This window comes from Melospiza georgiana, chromosome 7 (assembly GCF_028018845.1).
Source record: "Melospiza georgiana isolate bMelGeo1 chromosome 7, bMelGeo1.pri, whole genome shotgun sequence".
NCBI lineage: Eukaryota > Metazoa > Chordata > Aves > Passeriformes > Passerellidae > Melospiza > Melospiza georgiana.
The window spans coordinates 23,085,812-23,101,665 of record NC_080436.1 but is presented as its reverse complement, the minus strand read 5'-3'; the positions used below and the strand labels follow the sequence as shown (position 1 = coordinate 23,101,665).

The 15,854-nt window shown below is 37.0% G+C and overlaps 1 protein-coding gene across 3 annotated transcripts in view; it reads right to left on the bottom strand.

Moving 5' to 3' along the window:
* Positions 1 to 1,157: 1,157 nt before the first annotated feature.
* GRB14 (growth factor receptor bound protein 14) overlaps positions 1,158 to 15,854 on the bottom strand; it is a 58,288-nt gene continuing 43,591 nt past the window's right edge. For 2 of the 3 annotated variants that reach the window (XM_058027927.1, XM_058027928.1), the window contains 9 exons: positions 14,343 to 14,480; positions 13,186 to 13,296; positions 12,901 to 12,996; positions 12,245 to 12,325; positions 9,918 to 10,034; positions 9,737 to 9,794; positions 9,557 to 9,644; positions 5,690 to 5,783; positions 1,158 to 1,782 (listed from right to left, as the gene is read on the bottom strand). In XM_058027927.1, the coding sequence (XP_057883910.1) occupies positions 1,636 to 1,782; positions 5,690 to 5,783; positions 9,557 to 9,644; positions 9,737 to 9,794; positions 9,918 to 10,034; positions 12,245 to 12,325; positions 12,901 to 12,996; positions 13,186 to 13,296; positions 14,343 to 14,480 (930 nt within the window). In that variant the 3' untranslated portion in view covers positions 1,158 to 1,635. The remainder of the gene's footprint in view (positions 1,783 to 5,689; positions 5,784 to 9,556; positions 9,645 to 9,736; positions 9,795 to 9,917; positions 10,035 to 12,244; positions 12,326 to 12,900; positions 12,997 to 13,185; positions 13,297 to 14,342; positions 14,481 to 15,854) is intronic. The other variant, XM_058027929.1, reaches the window with a different exon arrangement.

Genomic DNA, 15,854 nt, shown 5'->3' with positions numbered 1-15,854 from the left:
TTTTTAATGAGCTTTAAAAACTGCATTTGCATACCAGAGGAAAAGGTCAGTGATGTGTGGATCAAGTCGGTAAATTAAGTATCACAGTATTATGTTATTATGCTTGCCTTCCAGAGACACACAATAACAAAACCACAGGCTACAGTTACCACACTGTTCTCAAGCCTCCATGTCCATGACCTTGGCAGCTGCCACATCCCGGCTCCGCTGTGCCTCGGGGCCCAGCGGCTCCGTCTCCGGCCCAGGCCTCCTTTACCTTCTCCCCACCTCCTCCTGCAGCAGAGCAGCTGCTGTGGCTGCCAGCCATGGACCTAAGCAAGCACAGGAACGGGGAGCTGGATTCATGTGATGGCCCATCTTCAAACACTGACTTCACTCCAGCTTTACCCTTTTAAAGATACCCAGGACAATGTCCTGAGTCCTTTCAATAAGATCAAATCTCTTGGACAGCAAAGCATCAGGATGGGGATGCCTCTTTCCCAAGTCCCACTGCACTCGAGTTTTTGTTCAAGGATACAACTGTCTTTCAAAACACAAATACCAAAATTAGTTCTAATGCTGTGGTGCAAAATTTGATTTGGTGGACTGGCACAGCTCTTTTTAGCTGGAATGTTAGATACTTGGTAATCTGTAACGATTGCTTAACTGGTAGCTAAACTGACATTTTTATTTTATAATAAATAACAAAATAATCTAGGAACTGACTATAAATAGACTTTCATGAGGTTTTCAGCAAAGTCCACTGGATTTACCTTTATTTGTAAGTATTGTAAATTATTGATAATTTACAACTAACTTACAACTAAGCATTACTTTTTTTTTTTTTAGGGCAATTGAAATTGATTCCTTCCTCAACTGTGGAAAGATCCACACTACTTAACAGGTCTTTCTTTGTGTCAGAGATTATAGGTATACATTAAACCACATTATGCACTACATAATAATTATGCATGTTCATACATTTCACAGCCAAGTAAGTGACAGTCCAGCCCTGTATGAAGACGTAGATTTAGTCATTAGATTAGAAAAAAAAAATCCTTTAAAATATTACAACAAGGATAGCACAACTCAATACAACTGAGCAGTTATAAGTGATTTTAATGATTTTTCACTTTTTGGATATGATAATCCTCAAAGTAGCATTCAAAAATATAGTGCAAAATATTTATTCATTTTATTTACAAATAAAATGTGCAGTTCAGCTTCTGATCCTTGCCACAGTAAATGTTATTCTTTTATGAGATGAACAGAAATTATGAGAAACATTTATAGAGAAAAAAGTTAATTTTAAACCTTAGAACAAAGATCTTCCTTCAGTTATATTTTTGTAGGAGTTACACAATATTTTTCAAAACTGTTTTCAGATGAAAAGAAAACCCAGCAAGTCCAAGACAACACTAAAGAATTACATAGGAAAAAATGGTTTTTCAAAACCATAAAGTTAATTTTGCTGTGACAATCACAAAGCAAAGTTCTTATCTACATAGAATATAAATTCATCTTTTTTTTGCAGCCTAAACATAGAATCTTTACAATGCAATGGGTCTTCCCCCCTTTTTGCTGTACAAATTGCCTTTGGGGGGAAAAGTATACTAGCATCTTCCTTTCCCTCTGATGAAACAACAAATGCTTTGGTTAAAGAGCAATCCGTGCACAATAGTGTTTTAACTTGCAAGGCAGCACTCCTTTATTAAGTTGATAGAATTCCACTAGCTGGATGAGATCAGTAAATCTGGTATGACCATCATCGAGGGTATAGAATAGCTTCCCATCATCTTCCAACTGTAAAAATGGAAAAACAAGATTCAATAAAATCTTCTTTTGCTAGAGTATTTTTTTCTGATTTGAATACTTCTTTGAGAAGCATTCTTACAGACCAACATATTCATAATCTTAAAACTACTGTGAGCAGAAAAAATACAGTGATCATTAACACATCTTAAAGAAAAGATTTTAAGATTTTTTTTTAAAAAGACCGACAGGAAAACAATGTATTATTTGACTTCAAGTACACACCTAAAAAGAACAGTTAAATAAGTATAGGAATACTCTTTCTGCATTAACAATACTACTTCATGCCTTTGCTTTGGAATTACAGCTGGGGTTAATACCAACCCTGAGTTCTTAGAGAGGAACAAGAAGAAACCAAGTTTGAAGTTACTCATAAATTTCAACCTTTGCTCCATTCATTTCCATGATTTTCTTTCACTTTTGTAAGGTGTGATGAGGCTACACACCAGTGCAGTGGTGTGCTGGGAACTATTAGCTACACAAGACACTACCCATCACAAGAGTGACATGCTTGCTCCAGCACTTCTTTGTGGTAGGGGGAAGAATTGCTGCAGCTCCAAACATGTATTAGCACAGATGTAGAAGAGAAAGAAGAAACTTCAACAGATACCTTGAAAGATTCCTTTTGATGCTTAAAAATTTACAATCACTATTTCCTTCTTCTAAGTTACTAAATGTTAGCTCTTGCACAATTTGTACTGCACTGCTGACTACATAATTCCTTGATTTAGTTCCTCTACTGCTGATATGTCTAATATCAAGAGGTGAAATAGTGACTAATTGGTATTCATGTAAATAAAGGGTGAAAAAACCTATTCAAACTATTTTTAAAAAGAAAAGGGAAAAAAGATACAAGACTGAAAGAGTATTGAACAGAGGATCCTGAAGTAGGGCTAGCATGGAGTAGCAGATGGTGTGCTAGGGAAAGATGCAGCTACCCTACTTGAATACAGGGGGAAGGAGAAGATATAATGAGCTGTCTTACCTGTAATTAAGAAGTTCTATCTGAAGCAGCTGTTGAACTGCTTATGACTCCTGGATTATTCTACCCCTTTCTACCATGACTGGAAGTAGTTTGTAATTTCTTTATTCTCAGACTTTGGTCAAACCAGGTCAAACTCTGCTAGTTAAGGAATTACCAATGTGAGAATGTGTGAACTCCTGTGCTCCAGCCAAAAACCTGAAAATGGATTATCATTCATTGGATTTTCTTTATGCATGCAATTTTCCTGCCAACACACTGCAGGCAAGAAGAGTTAACAATTAAAATGTCTGTTATGATCCTAATAAGTTAATTCCTTGAAATGAATACCAGACAGATTGCTAATTTTAAAGCTATCAATATTTTGCAAAGTAAAAACTCATATCAAAGTTCTGTTGCTCAAGAACCTAGCATCTTCTGCAAGCTAAGAAGCCTGTTATGAGAAAGCATTTATTAGAAAAAGACAGTCCCAGAACTGTATATCAACTCTTCATCTTTCATATTAATGAAATTTCAGGATAGAATCCATTGAAGTGAACTTGCATCAGCTTAGAGCGTAAAGGCTAACAAATACCTTTAAACTAACAAGCTCTCCAATTTTCACAGTACAGGATCCCAAATGTACCCCAAAGTTTTCCTTCTGAACTTTTTACAATCAATTCCCAACTACCCACCTGCAATACCTGTTGCACAGGTTGCCAATATTAACACAAGGCACCTGCTTGCATGGGTGAGGCATGAACTAGCAAGTTGCACACCCTATCTAAAAGAGGACATTTTAAAGTGCAGCATAACCTGAAGCAACCTAAAATACAAGAGAAAAATAAGTCATCTAGGGATTGGATTGGATTGTTTTTACCTTGTAAAGAGGCTTTGTAAATTACATGTATTTAGTAAGAAAGTTTGCCTTCAGAATGGCTGGAAACAGGTAAGTGTTTAGAACAGTAGAATTTGAAATTCAAAGAGGTAACCTTGATCTTCAACTAATAAGCTATGACTTTACTACAGTAATATAAAATGCCTTGTTTCTTAGAAAATGATCACTAAATTTAGATCAGCAGCAACTGGAACCAAAACCCTTCCTCCCTTAAACAACAATTTTCTGAAATCTTTAAAGAGCACCGTTCCAGTAAAACCAGAGCACATTTAAGTCAGGGTATTGAGAATGCAATGAGGGTACTGAATGCAACCAGAAACTGACAGAAAGGAACATGCCAATATTTGGGGGACAACAGCTTCCATGCTGACACACTCTGTCTGGATCAAGCTGTTCTCATCATGATTTATTTTTTCTGGCTACTATCATAGGAGAAATCGCTTTAGTTAAAAAACAATTCAAAAACATTTCCTTCCAGTAAGTCAAATTTTGCACTGAAGTGATACAGGTCTTCTCAATGAAAAGCGTGGGAAATGTGACCCAAGTCTGTAGACAACTACATCAAAACTAAGAATTACTGGTCCATCCAAAGATTCCACAATAGGAGAGCAAGGTTTTAGCACATTCTCACGAAGGGAAGAAGAGAATCATCCATCTCGGAGGTTACTGAAGATAACTGCAGCGTCCTGCTATACCTGTGCCTAGAGAAGAGAGGGTCTGTTTCCTGATAGGGAAAGGGAAAGTGGTCTCTTCAATTTGAGACTTAAAGGACATCCCAATAAACTAGAAACATATACTCTCTGTATGAGGTTTAGAAGGTTTTCTAAACCACACAACAGTTATACCAAAGTAAATACTAGAAGTGACTACAGTCAATGAATGCACAGAGATCTTACACCTGGGATTCTTATCAAGGATTATATGTTGATGATCCCATGGGATCCAGTCCATAATTATCACTTTTAGATGAAGGAATCCTCCGTATTCTGTACCTAAACACAACAAAATCCTGGACAATTCTTATAGGTAATCTGATCAACTTATTTCCTCCTCTCAAATAATGCTTCAGTTTTATTCTACATGAACCTTTTTTAGTAGAGAATATTAGCTACAAGCCCTAGGTAAGGCATACAGAAATTTGGTGAATGATCAGAGAGAATCAACAGATAAAGAAAAAAAATTAGTGCCACTAATTTCTACTGAGAAACAGCAGAATATGCTAGAAACTTCAGGAGGAAGATACATGGAAGCAAGAGTATTATCTAGTCTGCAAGAAAGGTTCTTGTAAAGAGAGACATAAAAAGCTCTGGGTCTGCTCAGTTATATCAAACATCTGTGGCCAAAACACTAAATGCTCAAGTATTTCTCAACTCAAGAGATGCAGCATGTAAAGAAACCCACATAAACCACCTTGTGAGAGAGTAGAAGCGATGAGGATGGCTAACCATTCCCTCAGGATAACTGGACAATATGTTCAATGAAAACTAACAGAAATATGATTTCAGCTTAGTAACTTCCAGCTTACCTATAAAGCAGCTGGACTAAATAATGATTTTTTTTGTTCCTCTGAATATGCCACAGTAACAAGAGAGGTCAACAAAATATGTCTGACTACAAATATTGAAAATAACCTTAACAGAAGACTCAGTGAGATATGGACACATGATGGAGGCAGTCCAAAACAGATGACTTAGAAATTGTGTACATACTGAAAAGTAACAGGGAACATGAACTCTCTTAAAACATGATTTTCATGCCATCAGGGTTGCTTCTATTTCAATTGAAACAGATTTGTTTCATTTTTCAAGAAAAACTTTTTAGGATTTTGTAATACTAGTCAAGCTTTAGAACAAATCAAACAGCGAAGCTCAAAAACATTCAACCCTACTAAAGAATACTAATTATATTTAGTGATACAGGTATGATGTTTACATCTCCCATAAAACAACAAAAGAAGAAAAAATCCATCCATATTCTACCACAGTTCTTCAATTTTTTGGTTTTAAAACTCCATATATAAACTGAAAAAACTTACTTACAGGTACAATTTGAAAATGTTTTATTTTTAATCCATGACTCAGTGACAATACAAATGTTTTGGGGTTACTTTGGCTATCACGAACCAGGAATACCCTATAAGAGATCAAAAAGTTTCAAAGTAAGAACATGTGAAATCCTTTTATAAACATCCAGTTAAAACTGTTCTAAATTCATTACAGCAAGTATTAGTGAAAAGCATAAATAATATCAATTATATAAGTTAGGCTTTTAATCAGTATTTCTTTGCAAATGTGTCACTAGGAATACTTTCTCTTAAGTTCTTCTTCACCTTGTCTATTATGTGAAAAACATGCATTCTCAGAATAAATGACACTGTAGGCGTTAGTTTTTACACTGCATAGAATTACAATACATTTCTTCAGACAGAAAAGCACCCTCAAAGTTTGTGCTTTGAACAAAATTTTTCTTTGGACTCTGACTAGAGAAAACTTGAATTTTCTAAATCACAAGCATTTTAAGTAAAAGTCAAAAGGTAGTTCAACAGGAATTTTACAGAAAAGATAATGCAAGGCACACCAGAATATTCTTCACATCTGGCCAATCCTCATAAATGCATGCTCATTTCTGCACAGCAGCAAAATTCCCAACAAGACAGAGCTACACTCTGCTTGCTTTATGGAATTATTATTCAAATCATGACACTCTGAATGACCAACAGTGCCACTGCAACTAAAATTCACTGATAACTTATTCCAACCAGAACATGCACAAACATGACTTTGCCATAGCCCTGGTAGAATAATTTGGTAAAGACAAAGGATGATTACCAGAATGAGACAGTTTTCACTGAATCACCTGGCTTGGAATATTGGCAGAGTATTGGCAGAGAACAGTTCGGAGGACAGGGAAGAACCTGCAGATAGCTTTGGAGTGGAGAGAGTCTGAACTGCTCATACTGAGCAGGTCTGGAACGGATATAGCTGTCCATTGTACCAAAGAAGGGAAATGGAGGGACAGCCACTGGCAAGCATGCTCCTCTTTCAGGACAGAAAAGAAATGGGCAAAATGGACTTGCAGGTTTCAATCAAGTGAGCATTAGTGACCACCTAATCATAACTGTTTGTCCCACCACGCACCAGAAATGAGAGCCCGGGTACCACATGAAAAGAAAGAATTTCAAGGGGAAAAATACCAGCCAAATACCAGTTTGCAGTGAATTTTCACTGACTTCCAGAATGGATTCAAAGTACTAATTTCATTCTCAAAGTTTTTAAGAGTTCTATTTTTACACAGTAAGAAAATTCCTGGAATTAAGAAACCTGGAGGCCATGTTCATTACCGTTTCTGTCAAAATGCCTGAGCCCCGTTACTGACGCAGTTCCTCCCGAGGGCTGCTGCCAGCCTAGCGCTCGGCACGGCACAGCATGGCACGGCACGGCACAGCACGGCACGGCCCGGCCCGGCCCGGCCCAGCTCGGCTCGGCTCAGCACGGCACGGCACGGCTCGGCTCAGCACGGCACGGCACGGCCCGGCCCGGCTCAGCACGGCACAGCACGGCCCGGCACAGCACGGCCCGGCTCGGCACGGCCCGGCCCGGCAGGGGCCGTGCACCGCAGGCAGCGCGGGCTCCGCTCAAACCGGCTCGCTCCCACCACCTAGCGGGCTCTCACCCTCCCGGGACACGAACGGCATGCTCACAGCACTCACAGATCCTCTGCAATAACTTCCATACTTTATATGTTTGTCATCAATGGCGGGCACTTCATTTTTTTCAGAAAAATGACACTGTAGGAATGTGCCACTTTGTAGATATCCAACATGGGGTCTCTATACCCAGTTACTAGGATCCACATTTAATGATACACAATGTAATCACTTTTATTGGTTCTTATTCATCAATTCTTTTAAAGTATGTTTTCTTACTTCTTTCCTAGTTTTATCACACACATAAGGAACATTTCTTCTCCTTCAGATAAAAAGGCCTTCATTATTTTCTAAAATAATCACAATTACCTACTTTACCTACTTTAGTTGTCAAAGAACCTTAAAAATTTTGTTTGTGACAAAAAGACTGTAGCTCACAGAATCTCAGAAATGTTAGCTGCAAAGAGCTTTTTAGACATGCTGGATGACTCCAGTCAACTTCTTCCTCATTAACTTCTCTGCATGACGAGCTGGACTTTTTCATGGGCCTATTGGTAATGCTCTTATCCCTTTCATCAAACATTTACCACTGGAAAGTCTTCAAATATACTTCAGGTGGTAAAATACAAAATCTACAACATTACCAAATGAACTTTTTAAAGAAATTTGGCTTAAAACCATATCCAAAAACTTTCTTCTTTCATAACATGCCTTAAAATTGTTGCTGTCCCTAATTCTGTTATTGGGCTATCCAAATTCTAAAACTACCGTAACTAGTTTATTTAACTGCCTCCTTGTCTTCTAAAAGCCATAATGAGAAACATATTTGTTGGTACATACAGTATTACAGAGGCCCTACTCCCTTGTCATATATGCATGAGGACTACTTGCTCAGGATCACCTTAAAAGGCTCAATATGGATTTTTTTTCTCTACCCTCACTCCCAGAAACTAAAGTCTTATTTTTCCTATTAAAAATGGCTGCATTTCTGGTGATAATTCATGCTTTCAGCTCATCAAAATGATGTCACATGATGTCATGTGTTCATTACTTCACTGTAACTCCTGAATATGTATCTGACAGCATATGAGCACTCCTACTACCAGTGTTCTAAATAATTCTAGATAGTCCACACAAAAGTCCTCAAAATCCCACTACACAGCTATGAATGGCTCCAAGAATATAACATAAACAACACTGTACTGAACCAATGCTAGCAAGGTGTTCACTTTCTCATTTCAGTGTGTGTAAGAAATACACTGAAAGATGCATCAGGCCTAGACTGACATCCTGTTCAGAAATATATGTTGGATTCATCCCCATGTCCTGTCCCATTTTTCTAACAAGTGCAAAAATAAATGCAGAGCACAGAACCAGCTTCAAGATGATAAGCCAGGCCTAAAAACAAGACCCCAGAAATTAAAAAAAAAAAAAATGCAAAAGTGGAAGTCCAATTAACCATTCCTGTGCTGGGTTTGTCTCTCTTTCCTTCCCTTCCGTTTTTTTTTTCCTGGAGCCCTTTCTGTTGATGTAGAAAACAATATTACAACATACTTAATCTAAAACTGAAGGAATTTAACCAGCAATCTGATGATCCAGGTACCTAACTGGAAACAGACTCAAGGAAACTGAGATTTTTATGGAATTACTCATTAAATGAAGGAGGCTCAAGTTTACATTTAATACAGGACTAAGGATAAAACTGCAGGAATGAAAATCAGGAGGATTTGAACATAAAATGCCTACTCACTTTGTCATTTTTTAAATTAATATTTAAATGAAATATTAAAAAATTAGTCTTATCCTAACATTTATTGTTTACTATTAAAGGATGACATAATTTTTAGTAAATTCATGAGAAATAAGCATACTTTTTTTTTCAATGTCTGTCTCAGCACAGTTCATCTTAGAGTACTGTTTTCAGGTTTTCTTTCACTGTTTCATCACTAATAGAGATACAGAAGAGTGGTGCCAAGGCTGACAGCTCCAGAGAATCCTGTGCAAAGACACAGCTCTAGTGCTTGGCTCTGAACAGACACAAATAATCAGTCAGTGACAGAATCAAAGTCCTAGATCACCACTGCATGGTTTCCAAATGATACAAAATAAGAACCAACTGATAGCCCTATATAAAAGACTTTTTATCCCTATTAGGCAAGTGCAAACTCCTTGCTCCACCTCCCCCAGGAAGAGGCACATGAAAGCAGGAGGTTTTGGCTAGAAACATGTCTCAGAGAAGCTAGGTAAAGAATTAACTTACCCATCTACAAGTCCATGCTGCAAAATAAGTCTCTGAGCCTCTTCTCTAGAGATTTTATGATGAAACCATGACTGAGATCTGTGTATAGCTGCAGAAAAAAAGATCAGTGAAAAAACATTTTCCCTTTATTGAAAGAACCAGTTATTGCATTTTTCTGGCAAGGAATTAACTCACACATACCCATATTAGACATGGCAATAGGACTACCATGGGAGTTGAGTCGGAGACACCCTCTCCTCTGTATGAGAGAGAAGCAAAAATGTGACTTCAAAGCTCTTTTGTTAAAAAAAAAAACAAACAAACAAAAATAAACCCCACCAAACCAGAAAATAATATTCTGATAAATCAAAGAGATTTATACCCGCCATGCTAATCCTTCTTCAACTGCAACTGAAAGGGCTTCTGTTGGATTTTCTATAATTCTGCTTCTGTGTCCTGAGAAATCCATTGCTACTAAAGAATTTTCTGAAACGCTTCTCTGCAACAAAGAAAAATAAATTTAGTTTGCTCACCTTTTACAAGATCCATCATTTAAAAGCAAGCTTCTGAGAAAACATTATGTTTTGTAAGTGATATTTCAAGTATTGGCAGTGTTTCTCATCAGAGCCAAACTCATTTTACCCTAGGGAGCATTTATAATTCCAGTATGCTGCTGCAAAGCTCAATTTTGCAGTCTGGCTGGACAGACCATTTTTTTGCATTACTGCAATGGATGACAAATATATCACTTTACCATAAACTGTATTTATATTTTTAACTATAACTAGCCCTTTCCATGTCAAAACAAGTCAGGAAACTGTTATTAAGATGTCCAAGTAACAGGGAAAAAAAGGTAAAATACAAAATTATTATACATAATGATCCAATTAAAAATATTCAAAATATTTCATTAGAAATATGTCAGATTTATATGTTTGCTATATAAATTTCCATTCAGTTTAGCATATTTAAGCATTGAAAACGGCAATTTCTATGGAGTACAACTTCTATTTTAATACATCACTTCTAACTCTAATCACAGACTCAATAACTGCAGCATCTGTTACAAAAAATGCTTGTGTTTTTTTCTCTCAGTGAAGATCAATTTTGTAACAACTGAATAAGAACATTGAGGTTTGACAAAACAGTCCTAAAAATCACCAAAATGTTTCTCAGAAACCAAGGTTTACACAATCAGGTTTTATAAGAATTGTGATGGCAGGCACTGGAATATCTAATAAATAAAAGAGCATTCTATAGGTTAAAACAACATCTGGACACAAGAGGCCCAGATTTCTGTAGTGTTAGCAAAGCTTCCCAGTCCAAAATCAGAGCAGCTCTGGTTTTTTGGGCTTTTTTTGGTGGTGGTTTTTTTGGGGTTTTTTTTTTGCTTTGTTGCAATCATGAATATAACTACAAATGGAGGACAGCAATTCTGTAGTTCACTGTACACCGTAGACTAAGGTCTATCTGAGTAACCTGTAAAGAACTTTGCAAAAGTAAAAAATAAGGGCAAATTAAGAGAAAATGTTTGCCTCTAGCAGGGTGGAGGGAACCCTCTGCAGATGACATGGTTGAGAAATGAAGGGATATGAAACATGGAAGTGGCTTCCTTATGAAGTACGTTCATCAGCGTGTGCACTTAATCCGCGATTATTCAATTTGCTGTTTTATTCATGAATTATACACGAGTAGAAAAACAGTGCCATTGTTAGCAGTGGGATAGATTCTGCCTGTTAGAAGCTATGGGAACTAAAATGCACACAACAGTGAAAGAGAAGACAATCAGTAGTAGCTCTCTGATCCATCATAAGAGCAGCAGCTGGCTATTGCAGCAGCTTCACAGAACACAAACTAAGGCACAGGCAGCATATTAAGCACATGCTTAATAAGCCATGCTTATTAGCAAGATCACTGAAAACTACGTTTGTGAATACCTGTGATAGCAAATGCATTTTTTGGCATTTTATCAGCAAGAACTATAATAAAAGCTTAAAAAAATCACTATAAAATCATTGTCACAGATCTTGGCAAAAAGTAATTTTTATCCAATTTAGCAAAAACAAAACACAAAAGGGATATAAATAATCCATGAAAAAGTCTGAAATGACTCATAAAGAGCAGGGATAACGTAAGATATAAAGAAATGGAAAACCTCATCCAATCCCAACTATCCTACTGAGAAGGACACGATATCTTGTATAGTCTGCTTTTCTCCAAAACAGGAGAAATCTGCCAAATTACGGTTTTCCCCCAAAGTCTGGTCAGTATTACACCAGCTCAAATTCATCTCAAGTACTTATTTTTTGGGGGTATTTTTTTAATTAAAGGAGGAAGTATACCAAAAAGGATTTGTTCCAATCTTCTTTTTCATCACCATGTGTAACCTTAAACACTTTGCTTCTCTTTTAACAAATTTATGGTCCTGCTGCTTTCTTTTCAGAATCTTCTTTCCATTCAACAGCAATAAGCCAATGAACTCCCAAAATACTGAAGATTTTACACAGAGAAAGCCTTTCAACTCATTTGTTAAATTGAAATTAATTAATTAGCTCTCTAGTCAACCCTGGCAGCCCTAAATATTTCGGCAAGCGTTGGCACATGCAAGGTTTTGAAGGAGCAGGTCAGTAGTGTAACTGACACAAGTTACTTGAAAAGAGCACAATGGCAGAAACATGTATTTATTCATGGAGCTACTGTGGGACATACCATAGGTGTTATATTCAAAGGGCTGCAGCCACTTCTACCTTGATATGGTTGCATGTAATTCTGATACAGCTGCATCCCATACTAAAACCAGAAAATAACATGGTTAGCATTTTAAATTATAAACCTAAGCCAAGTAAGGTTTTTTCCAGATGAAAAAGATAGCACACGCCTTTTTTCACCATTAAAAAAACAGGGAGAAAAGCTGTTAGGCTAAGGAAATGTACATCATCACTGTTGCTGCTGCCTTTATAAATGTTTCACTTTGCATGAAATACTACCCATTTAATACACCAACTGGCCTGTTCCTATTTTGTCACAAACAGTCACATTTTAAAAACATTAAAGTTCCCTTGTTGTGCATTCTTGTCACTTTGTTCAACATTACTCAGCAATCTCACATGAATTCAACATGGTTACACAGAAACATATGCTTAATGTTAAATATTTTCAGGACTGAGGCATCATTCCACCCCTTAAAATGAGTTCAGGATTTGAACGCTCTCTTCTTGTGGGGATGAAAAAAAAAAAGATTTCAAAGTACAAAATTGATACTGCTATTGCATGGGAACCTAAAATGATGTTACCTCTCTACTCACAGCATCAAAATACCACATAGCACACTTAAGCAAGAAGTTAACTCCACACAGAAAAATTACCTTGAGTAACCTAATTGCTGTCATCCAACAGGTCCTACTTTGTTCATCATCTGCACAGAGCTGTTTCAGGTCTCTGGTTCCTCCTGATTTGTTAGGCTAGAAGGCCACAGCACATTTTTTTAGCATTAAAGCATATCTTGAAGATAATACCTGTTGAAATAAAAGCCACTAATTCTCCTATTTTATAATAGACAGCTGAATATTGCTTTCAAAGCGTTAAAGAAACTTAAGCTTACCTAAAAACTGTGGCTTGCTTTAATATGTATCAGAATAATAAGTTTGTACCTTAAAGCAGAATCCATAGTTTGTTGGTGCTCCAGAAATCTTTTTGCCTGTTAAAGACATGTACATATCACTATTGCTGAATTCACAGAAAAACTGCAGATGCCTTGGCTCCTAAAAAGAAAAGTAATGTAATACCGTTAGACTACTTTTAGCCAGCCTCTCCAGATAAGAAACTTGGAAGAATACAGTAGTTATCCTGTTCCAAAATACAGTCTTACAAACTGCAGTTTCAAACATGACATCATGAAGTCTAAAAAGAGGCAACTCAATATTCATTTCATAATGCAGAGGAAAAAGAAATCAAATCAGTTAGAGAGTTTATTCTTCCAGAGGGGAAAAAACCTCCAGACTATAAGTTATATAATTTCTGAGAAAACTTCCACTAGATCCAAGCAATAATAAAATTAGAGTAGGAGGCAAGTTTTGAAAGCAGTATGCATTTCAAACATCAAAACAAAATAAACTTTCATAAACTGAAAAACAACATACTGTTATAATTATTGCCCAGTACCATTTCTAACCATTATCTCTCCCCACTAAGTTAATTACGTCAAGGAAGCAAACGAAATTTGCCAAAGGATGCAAACCAGCTCAATGAAAACTTTGGCAGGTAATTACAGAAAATCCAACACATGAATTAACATTGCTTTGAGTAGTTTATGTAAAAGGTTTCTAAACTCCAATGCTTAATACGATAAGGCTTAAAGTACCACCACCAAAAATTTGAACTAGTAGAATGAAAAATTTCCCAGTGAAAAATTTTGAGAATTCCAAAATTTATCTGTAGAAGTTATTATTTTATACAATTAATTACTGTATCCACTTTTCAGAACATCTACTTATACTTCAGAAATTTAATTGTATTCGACAATTTGTCTTAACAGGGTACACTCTTATGAGAAATACCAAGCAGAAACGAAGCAAACTTATCAGGCAAAAAAACCCCAGAGTTTCTAAGACAACACCTTCCCAGTTTTGTATCTCCATATCTCTCTAGATTTTATCTATAATAACTAGATTTATTTTTTCTTTTTTTATCACTCTAAGTTTAATTATTTGGTTATAAATTTTGGTTGTTATTATTACAAATTATAAATACATACATATTTGCTCTGACTTCACAGTTCTTGCTCTCTGTCTTTTTTTTCCCCCCTTACCTTAGATGTACCTTTAGTGGAAAAATAAAGGCCAGATCTTCTCAAAAGAAAGTACAATTTTTTCCACGATTTTTTCCCCTGCTCCTTTGCATGCAAATAACCATGAATCTCAGGATATGTGCTGGAGCTAAGGAACATCTGAAAGAAAGTATCAGACATGCATTTTTCTTTTTCTCAGAAATCAGCTTTGTGTTTCATTAACATACTCAGGGCTAAGGGGAATAACTCCTAAATACACTATCACACCACAGTAATTCAGTTATGATCACATCTAATCTCATCAACAGCACTTCTCATTTAAGGCATGTAAGAATGTTACATAACTCCAAGGTATGCTAGGCAAGTTACATATTTATATGGAACCATATGGTTTGAAATGAGAGCATTACTTCTGCAGCATGTGAACTTCTGCAACTAAACTAGTGTAAGAAGTACTGATCCCATGCCTCAGACCCTATTTATATAAAACTGCTAATCAGTGCTAACAACAGAAGAAAAAACTATGTCCCTCCCTTCATCCACCACGTTACAAACTAGAGAAATTAACTGACCTGAGTTAAAATTAATTCAGCAAACCACAAACTCTGAATTACAAAAACATGCAGGTCAGGTAGATATTAGCATTTTCAGAAGTAGGGAAGAAAGGGCTCTGCACCTGAAAGGTGCTTCAGGAAGAGCTTTAGTTGAACCAAAATCAGAGCGACTGGGCCAGTCCCCAAGACAGCTCCTGCCTCTACTCAGGATATTCAATGACTTCTCTTCAGCAATTTCATCAGACATTGTCAGAGTGCAACACAGCTCTTATCTTGCTGAGGCTTTGACAGTTCTACTCAGTCTTGCTGCAAAAGTACCCACTAAAAGTGAGCAACCACATTAACTTTACCCCAATTCCATGTAATGCATTCATTTTTATCACTCTTCTTCCAATAACACTACTCAGAACTGACTCTAAACATATTAACCCAGAACTGTTCTATTTCTGTATATACCACAGAATCTGTTATCTCTGAGCTCTTCTAGGAACCTTGCCCCGGAACTGGTCTGTGGTATCATAAATTCTGTCAAGGCTTGCATAGGGGTATGGCACAAAGGATTTTCTGGTCGATATCTGCAGTTTTCATTGCTGAATTTTCCTCCCACACACTTCTATTTCCAGAAAATCTTATTTGAGGAGTGAAACAACAGATTACAAGGCAAGAGATGCACTGGCCAGTACTGGACTCCAGCAGAATGAAACAGTGAACGCTACTTTGGAAGCACACCGAGTTCCCTGGCCACTAAATAATACAGTCCAACCAAGATATAGAAGGTTTCTTTGACTTTTATTGTTTTTCTGGCTTGCAATGAGATGTATGAGTACCAGCTGCAGACCAGCCTGAGCTGGTGTGAATGCAGTAACAGGAGCAGGGCCCCACTGGCCAGGGCAGTGCCCCAGCCCACCACCAGGGCTGCATTATGAGCAGCTTCACTGCTTTTCACCTGAACAGCCCAATTACAGTCAGCCTAGGTTCA